The sequence below is a fragment of the Egretta garzetta genome, unplaced genomic scaffold, assembly GCF_000687185.1.
Source record: "Egretta garzetta isolate BGI_Z169 unplaced genomic scaffold, ASM68718v1 scaffold374, whole genome shotgun sequence".
In the NCBI taxonomy this organism is placed as follows: domain Eukaryota; kingdom Metazoa; phylum Chordata; class Aves; order Pelecaniformes; family Ardeidae; genus Egretta; species Egretta garzetta.
In genome coordinates, this window is record NW_009259419.1 from 95139 (window position 1) to 104948 (window position 9810).

At 42.6% G+C, this 9810-nt stretch overlaps 1 protein-coding gene across 1 annotated transcript in view; it reads right to left on the reverse strand.

The window, feature by feature from the left end:
* Window positions 1–336: 336 nt before the first annotated feature.
* The window catches only part of CCDC85C (coiled-coil domain containing 85C), an 87419-nt gene continuing 77945 nt past the window's right edge, over window positions 337–9810 (reverse strand). Inside the window, exons 3-4 of the mRNA XM_009636879.2 lie at window positions 1879–2046; window positions 337–519 (exon numbers count right to left, since the gene is read on the reverse strand). Coding sequence (XP_009635174.2) covers window positions 337–519; window positions 1879–2046 — 351 coding nt within the window. The remainder of the gene's footprint in view (window positions 520–1878; window positions 2047–9810) is intronic.

Genomic DNA, 9810 nt, shown 5'->3' on the forward strand with positions numbered 1-9810 from the left:
AACTTAACTGCTAAAGCAAGCCCGACCATGCACTGCCAGACACTTGGCAAACCATCTTTCGCCTCATCCATGACCAGCTTTTCAACAGCAGGCATACAGGGCATTTACAAAGAAGGATCTGCAGGCATAACAAGACTCACCCTTGCTTTAAAAGATGCACAACAGCAACTGTCAGTTAACCAAAAAACCTAGGCTGGGAAGTTGATGACCCAAACTCAGGCAAAGATCAGTGTTTCCAGGGGCTCCCCATTCTCCCCACAGCTGCAGGTTTCAGCCGCACGTTTGCACCACTGGTTTCAGGGTGAATTCTCAGCTGGGAGAGCTCTCCCATCATCTTCACACGCGCCCTCCAGCCATGCCCACTTTCAGGGAAACCCGCGGCGCTCTCTGTATAGGTAAGAAAACGTCTCTTACGTTTTGCAGGGAGTCTTGGTACTGCGGCAGTGAGGAGAGCTGTGTCTCAGAGTGGTATGGGGACAACCCTTTCCTCAGAGTCCTCAGGTCCCCCGTGCTAGACTGCTGCAAAGACAATGACAGAAAACAGGACAGTCCATATTAACAAGAAGGAAAGCTGTGCCCCTCCGGCTATATTAGCTTTTACCATGACCGCTTTTGCCCCATGACCTGTTCCCATTTCCTCTCCCTGCAACAGCAGTGACAGTGAACGTTGTAATAAAATGCTTTTTCCGTGCCCACACCTGGAGAAAACATTTGCAAGCAGTTGGAGGTGAACTGCCCAAGGTCTACTCCATTCAGTAATACAGCAAGAAGGCATTTTTATTTGACCTAAGTTCCTACATGTTCATTAAAAACATCTGTTAAGGTGCAAATGAAAAACCATTTTTAAGATTTCAGATTAAATCAAAATCAGCAAAATAAATCCACCAGGAGACATTTTCTACATTTTTCTTTTTAAAACAGCAGAGGCTATTCCAATCACCTGCATGTGGAAAGCAATGAGAGTTTGTAAACAGTGCTACTGTGATTCACCTAAGCTTGCAAAATGTGCGTGACAGGAACAGTTTCTTATTTGGTTACAAATTTGCATGCACCCATGGGTCTTACACAAAGTCAGGTAAGTAAAGGTAGTCTATATGACCCCAGAAACCGGATAAATGCAATCAATAGTCTGCGGTCAAAGGGAGAAGCAGCACTGTGTGTCGGGAGTACTGGATGATCTCCCCGGGACAAAGTTTCTGCCTCATGTTATTAGTTCTCTCTCTCCTGCAATTCTGAAACAGGATGGTCCTAGAACGAGAAGAGTTTCTCATTTATAAAAGCGCACCCACAAAAAGCCAATATGCAAGTAGCCAAAATCAAAGGTCTGGGAGAAGATTATATCTTTTTATTACCGATAAACATCCTCATTAATTTTTCATATTTTTAAGAGTATCAAACAGTGCACTGTCCTCCTTTTTAAAGCTATAAAATCATGACCTTTTAGATTTTTATGCTCCATTAAGACTTTTGACTTGGATTTGCAGCAGAAATGATGTTTTCTACTTCAAAAGAACCAAAGAAAAGCCACTGGTGCAATAAAATTTAACAGAAAATCTCATAAATCAGCTCAACTGTATATAAAAACCCCTCGGTAACCCCAAAGGCCTGACCATAACCGAGACTTTGGGGACTGTGGCTGTGCACGGATCTCTAGAAATATGGAACGTTCATTTCCATTTCTTGCTCCCATTTAGCAGAGAAGAATTGGTGCGTTCAGAGCGGATAGATCATTTTCTATCACTGTCAGAAACAGTTTCTTGTAGCTACATGGCCTGTTTCAAGACACATTCAGCTTTGGCTTTATTTCAAAATGTCGTTTACTTAGGTTAAAACATCCAGCGTGACCCAGTGCTTTCACAACCATCCTGGCACACTCACCCTATCAACTTCCCTTTTACAAGCTGTGAAGAGAAGGGCAGTTTTCAAGAAAGCCATCGTAAGAAATGGATGCTCGTCCTGTATCACCCAGTTTGCTGGGAACTGCTGTGCCTCACATGGAGTCAAGTGATACGGAATGACTTCAGCATCTTGGATGTCTGGGATTCCCTTGAATTTACAAGGTGGCATCAGAGAAGATTGTGGCCTATATTTCTTTTGCATTTCACAATAGAGAGTCCAAGACAGAAAGATCTGAAGGAGACAACTCCTTCTGAAGCTAAAAAGTGACTGCTGCAAAACTGAGTTTCCTCCACCATGCCTGGGAGGTGTATACTTTCAAAGGAAGGTTAGCAGGTCACAAAGGAAGATGATGGGGAGACTCTTAGTTTATTGGCATTGTCGTAGGCATGTGAAGTGTAGGGGTCTCTTGGTGGTTATCCTGAAAGGATTTTACCCTGCTTGGTTACGCTTCCACTGCCCTGCTGTGTGCAACCTCTCCTTTACTGTTCTATGGGCATGGGAGGACAGCAACCTCCTGGAGACGTCCCAACACTCTGCTACCCACTCCTTTAGTTTGTCAGCTCAGGAGCTCATGCACCCTTCTTTGACATCTGGGACAAATGGGCACTTGCACGGGCAAGGGAAAAGCAGCATAAAACAGCAGAGCAAAAATGTGAGGTTGTATCTTCATGCTGGAGACCCCAGAGGTCACAGATGTCCTCGAAGGCTCTGCTCCAGAAGGACATGTGCTGCCTCACCAGCATTTAGAGGCCCTGGATTGCTCAGACTTTTGCAAACCGCACTGAGACCTGCAAGGTGCCATGTGCTTAGGGGGCCCCAGGAATGTAGAAACAGGCATGAGAAAGAGAGACGTGGTGGGCATTTGTTTGCCTCCCAGAAACTTGTTCTCTTGCTCCCCAATCTGAATGGGGTGGTTACTGTAGACGTAGCACATGTTTCATCACACTACAGCTTCTCCTCCTAAAAGGCAAAATGCCTCACCCACCAAAGGAAGGCAGGCAACCAGACCCAAGTCTAGTCAACACACGATATCATACTGCTGTGGCTAAAAATATGCTAGTTTAAATTGATTTAATTTAACTGCCCTATGCTCCTGCCTGGAGCAAGAGTTTGCATTAATTTCAATTTGGCTTAAATGGGTTGAAATTGTGTTGGTAAATAGACAGATACAGTCAAAACTCTGCTCTAACAAGTGTTTATAATGGATTAGTTCTATTGCTTTTTTTAAGCAAATCCCATTTAAGACAGTGCACTTGTGTGTGACAAAACTATTGTTAGGTTGTTCAGTGACTGCTGATTATGAATCTGACCTAATGCATTCAATTTGATGGAAAGATTCCCACTGAGTTCAATGAACTTCAAAACAAGCTTTTAATTAAAGAAAGAAAAAAAAAAGAGGACAAGGAAAAGAAAATAAAAGACATCTAAGAAATAAAAATTCTGAACACAGATCTATGCAGAAGAGAAACGAGGTGTTTGGGGCATGGGGTGGGTTGAGTAGGGCAAGAAGAATCTTCATATGCCATTATTTGTAACAGATCCGTGCCGGAGATGGCCAAAGACCCACTTTTTTCCTACCACTGTCAGCCATAAAGCCAGTCCCTTTCACAAGCACTCCACTCAATGCAATTTTCCTTCTATATTTTCTATATTTTGTTTCAAAACGTATCTTACGCTAAGTATTTTTTACAACAGCCTACCAATCACAGCTCTGCACTATTTATTTTCCTTGCACTAAAAGCAAATGTGTATTTCCTCACCGTAGAAGGAAAACTGCTTTTTCTTCCTTCTTAAAATTAAAATGGTGCAATGGTCTCATCAGACCTCCCTAAACATTGACGCATGCATTGGGCTTTGCTATCAGTGTTAGAGCTAACCAGGAAAAGAAAGTGAACCCCTCATTAAAAAGCAATATGACTAATGATGCATCAGAATGAGCAGCCATTACTCCACTTAAACCTAAATTAAAAATCCTGGTATTTGCATTGTCAATTCACTCACAAAATGAAATCTCTTATTACCTTACCCAATTTTCATTACTGAGATGTAAGTGGATCCCAAACTGCTTTTCTAGTCAGAATGGCATTTTTAAAATACAATCCCTGATCATCTCTGTTCTTCATCATTGTTGGAGATTATCTCAATTAATGGGCAACATGTCTACAATAAATTACCCTTCAGGTAAAATCACTTAGCATTTCTGGAGTTTCAAGGAATTTATCAGCAAAATCATTTTCATCTGAACTAAAACTCCACGGGAGAGTGCTGTTTCGATCGAACTTTTATTGGGAATGTTTTCTAAGCCGAGGAGCAGAGAGAGGAAGGGACACAGAAAAGGAGACCGAGAGCGAGCTGAGGAGACTCGTAGTCAGTCTTTACTTAACCTGATCAAATTTACAAATTGCACAACCTGAAATACACTTGTCCCCAGCAAATGCCAACAACTGGCCATTGAATACTCTGGAATAGCTCTTGCTCTTTTACTGTGGATTTTTTCCAAACACTAGTTTCATCCAAGTGTTACCAAAAAAAAAGGAAAAGGAAAGGAAACAGGGAAAAAGAAAGCATCTGACTTTCAAAGTGGCACGAAAGTGCAAGACCTCCCCTAGGTCTAACCGAGCATCACTCTACACGGCGTTGCCGATGAGCACGGCGCCAAGCCTGCGGACCCAACACCTTCGCCTTCAGCGCAAACCTGTGCTACACACTGCCAACGCTGACAGCTCCAGCGTCGTCCCCCAGGCACGATAACTCTTCATTAGCTGGAAATAGTGACGTGACATTTATTGCTAAATTTTTCAACTAGGCAGAACTTGAAGTGACCCCAGAAGATACCGCTCTTAGACCAAAGCCCGAGATCTTTGTCAGCCCTGTTATGAAAGAAATGGCAGGGAAGGGAGTTTTGCCCACTCATATTGGGCAGAATAGGACCAACAAATCAGGGTTTTAGTAAAAATAGACTGCAAACCCAACTTTTTCTCTGTCTAGAAAACAGAAGCAATTTGATTATTAACATGGGTGGAAAGTGGTGTTTTTCATTTTAAAAAAGTATCATTTTAAATACTTCAGATAGAAGTTAAAGTCTTGGTGCTTTACCAAAGCCTAAAATTACATTTTAAAAAAAAATCAGCAAGCACTTGTTCTACCAAAGCTTTCCATCCTGCTAGCAGGGAGAAGAAATGGTGGCCTCTGACTTTTTGACCTGATGTGCTGAGTGATACAATTTGAAAATAACACAAATAACACAAGAAGATGGATGGTGTTTGTGGTATTTTAAGGTCACAGTAGTAAGAAGAAACATTTATTTTCCTTTCCGTTGCTGTCCAGTAAAGTCAGATCAGTGCAGTGGCCATGTTGAACCAACTGTGAAGATAAAGTGTTGAAAACTTATAGACAAGTTAGACAAATCATCTTTTCTGTTACCCTTCAGTGTTACTTCTGCTGGAAGGGAGAAAAAAGACAAGGATTTAATTCCAAGGCACTTTAATGTAACAAAAAGGACCATTTTTAACACAAATTAAGTACAGAAAGACAGAAATTCACTTGACAGATATTTCTCAGCATTTATGAAAGAGATTAGCAGAAAAACCAGGACAATTTCAATTAGAATTATGTGCTGAAGTGACCGAGGAAAATTAAAAAGTGACACTGTCAGCTTCCAGTAATTCATGAATTAGCATTCAAAACAGGGTTGTTACATAAGTAGCCCTTAATTGAAAACACAGTTTTCTCCTTCCACGTAAGTTGTAACAGCTGAAGTCTGAACAGAGGTTAAAAAAAAAAAAAAAATAATCATAAATGATCAGTTTGACCCAGTGCCTTTTACAAATATTAAAGCCTTTATAAAGTGTCACCACTTCCCTTCTCCCACGGGCTGCGGGGTCACCTCGGAGCAATTTGGGTGTCTACACATGGGCATCCCGTGCCCGAGCGTCCCCAAGGCACCCGCGGAGGCTTGGCAGATGCGATGAAGAGCTGCTCCAGACCCAGAGCCGTCTGGTACATGGAAGCAGCCAGGAGGGACAGCCTGGTGGCCCCAGAGGACTGCACCGGAGCACCTGAGATGTGGCTCTCGTCACTTCTTTGTAACTTATTTGTAACCTCCTGTATTGTGAAAGCTTCCTCTCGTGGTCCACACGCCATTTAAAAAAAACCAAAAAAGCAAGCACCAATTCGAAGGCCAGGAGTTCTACAAAGCCCCTTTTTGTTTACCTCTGGGGGGGTCCCTTTATAAAGGGATGGAAAAATGTGTCCAAAATGAAGAGGAGAATCAAGCATACATGAGTCTCCGACAGCAGACTTCCCAGAGGACTGTCATTTCAGAGGCTTTACAATAATCAGCTCTGTTTTCCTACAACGCTGACCCACTGGCACTCAGCTCAAGAGTCAGCAGATTATGCACCACACCGCTCAAATTTATTAATATGACATCTGCTATTCAACATAGCATTAGAAAAAATTATGCATCTTAACATGAAATGCATCCTAGATGGAAAGGAATACTGTGATAAAACTTAATATTGGCAATAGAAGAAACCCTTATTGACACCAGTTCAGATGATTTTCTTTGGACAAATGACTCTGCCACACCATCACCCAGCCCTCAGAGAGACAAGCAATTTCCATTTTTTAGTGGTTACTGCACCCTTTTACAAAGCACGGGATTTCCTTTAGCTGTCATTTAAATATCAGGATGAACCTGGTCCTTAGCAATAGGGCACGGGCATCCCATCCTGACCATGTAAGCCCATAAGGATTTGGGCTTATGATTTGGGTAATTCTCTATATGAAAAAAAAGTCTGTATGAAAAAATATGTCATTCTTACTTCATAGTCTTGTTTTACCCCATAAATCTTGGGTGTTAGATGGAAAACTCTGCTGAGACCTTGGCTTTTGATGATACATATTTGTGAAGACAAAAAGAAGGAAGGTTTATTTTCAGTCCACTGGGTCAGGCTGCCTTCATCTTCATGGATTCTTGTACTGCCCATTACCTGAATTATTTGCCTGTCACTGTAATATAAATTCTTAAACCTACCAGCAACAATTTTCTAAACCATAATTGTTCCAGTAATTGAAACTGCCTCAATTTTGACACTCAACAACCCATTGTTTGCAACTGGGTAATTAAAAGGAAGGTTTAGCTCAGAATCTTTTCCTGCTATTTCCCGCAGCAATTTAGCTAAAAGTACCAACTTCTCTTCAGGTAGGTAAACGGCTTTGATTTGAAGTTGGTCAAAACTCAGATGTTACTAACCAATGTCTTCTTCGCAAGTACAGGAGGGAAATAAAAAACAATTAGGGGCATATTTACCACATTCAGATGATTAAAAAATGGAAATTGCCAACATTAGCATGTGAAAAAAGAAGCAATCAGAGCCCCAACCAACCAGCAGCGATATTAAAAGACAGCCCCCAGATCCAAGAAGCTGCTTGTGGATGCATGAGCTCTCTCTACCTTACTGAAATTTCGTGGCAAGCTGTTGCAGTCAGCCAGCTAGAAGGGAACAGAAGAACATGAAACATTTGGAAACTTAACAGAAAAAAGTTATTTTATCACCTTGGGAAAAATCCATCTTTACCGCAGATGACCAAAATAAGCTGGTCTTACACGTGGCACTTGACAAGATAATGTTATTTGAACCTCAACCTCTCTTCCCGTATGAATGAATGAAGTCTTGCAGAACCCCTTATTATCTGCACAAACATTAACATCTTACTCTCCCGACTTAGAGCATGGTGACCCCACAACCAGTTGATTAAGCTTCATCATCTTACTCTTATTCACAACTACAGATATTTTACTATACCTGCAGAGTTTAGTGGCACTATCAGAACACACTACCCTGTAAGAACAACCTGGCCCAAGGTGTCCTTAGTAAATCCAGCAGAGCAGCAATATCTGGCTGAGGTAAAGCAAAGCAGAAACACACCTCAAATAGCACAAAGGAGATGCTGCAAAGCGCCTGCCCTGTCTTGTGCAGCTCTCATGCAGGCACCAGGGCAATGGCCCCAGTTTCTCGTGGCCTCAGCACCACGCACGAGTGGCCCTTCCAGGCAGCCTTGTGCCCCAGAGAACATCCCCTACCACACGACCTTGCACAAAGATTTCCTCCTTATCTCATTAATCCATGTTTCAGGGTCTCATGCACCAGGAAGTTGAGGGATGGGCAATTTCCCTGTGTGAAGCTAGCAAATAATTGAATTAAGGTTCAGTAATTGCGGTTATTACTACAAGACATATTCAAGCAAAAATAAGCTCAGCAAAGCGCATATCTGACTTTAAGTATATGTGAAGAGTCCCATTAGCTTCAACAGCATTTATCAGGCAAGCTGGAAATTACACACATGAGAATGCAATAAAAAATCAATGTATTTGATTTTGAAAGAACTCTGCAATAAGAAAAAAAATTAAGGGATGAGATTAAAACTATTTAACATCTTCCATGTCATGTAATAATATGAGCTTTCTGTAACAGGAGAGATTAAATTCCTTTACACTGGTTCATATCCCTGTTGTACACGCAGCACATCCAGGGATCATTCCTTAGACTGGTGATGAAGGCTTTAGAGGCCGATGGTCTGCCCAGACATCTACTCTCCCAATTCCCTCTCCAGTATTCAGCCAGCAGGTCAGAAGCGCAGCCTCAGCCAGTTCCATCTGCAAAGCCATCGTCAGTCGTTCATGTGGAACTGGAAATGCTGCGATGCTGAGAATGAGGTGCACAGCCCTTGTACAGCAGCAGCACAGGGAGCTGTAAGGACGCATTTGGATGTTGTGCCATGGCTGGATCTCAGCCATTCGCAACCACAACGCAGGAACGAGCATCCTCGCTTCTGCCTATGCTCTGACTTTCCCCTCCTGTCATGAGCTGCGTTCATACAAGCCAGAGGGACAACGCAGCAGATTTCATCTGGTTGCAATGGTGACAACCGGAATTCTCTATTGTCAGGGGAGCTAACACTTAGGGAAAGGCTTAATAAATAGCAGGAGACAGTCAGTAAGAGGCTTAGCAGATTTTGCCATGTAAAACCACTCTTGAAAAAATATTTTTATTAGCATCTCAGTGGGGTACAGGCAATAAAAGCAGTGCAAGTTTCAAACCTCTCCGTTCTCTGTTGCAATTGAGGTAGGGAACTTTAGTACACTGTTAATATTCAAAGTTGTCTGTATTTTTTTCCTCTTGTTTTAGATCAGCAGAGAAAGATCAACCCCGTAACTCATGGGAGGCTCAGATAATCAGCTCAAACCAAATTGCAGTATATAATTATAATCACACAACTGGCAGGCTTTGCTCAAGAGACAATATGGGCTGGCACAGCTGAGATTCAAGCATCACGGCCTATAACCCGCGCAGAAATGCAGCTCAATAGTTAACAAAGCCAAATGGAGCTATAACCACTGACATTCAGTGTAGCCCATGTCTGGTCTGTGGCTTGTATGTAATGAGTTTAGGAGTCTCAGACTAATGGAGCTCATCTGTGGCTCATTAGCATCAAGATCAGTTTCTTCATTAGGGATGTCAATGGAGAAGCTAAGGAATGCTACCCCAGTTCCACCAGGCAAGTAGATGTAGATGTAGTACTAAGCACATGAATAAACTCACTGGACCATCCCCTGAAGCTACCTTTCATGTTCTTCTGTCAGATGCACTCCAGGCAAGAGGACGCAGGGAACCACTGCACCTCCTCCCAAAACCTCAGCCACAGCAGCTCCACTGGGGCTGCCTTCAAGGCACTCCACACATCCCATAAAGTGAGGGAGTCTGGAATGAGGAAGGCAAAGACCTGAATCCCCTTCTCATAAATCAGAAAAGGTCCCTTGCAGGCTTTAACTAATGCTGGGACCAAGCTGGCCGAGGGCTCTGCTGGCCTCCCTCTTCTTTTGAACAGGTGCTCAAGCCCCTCTCA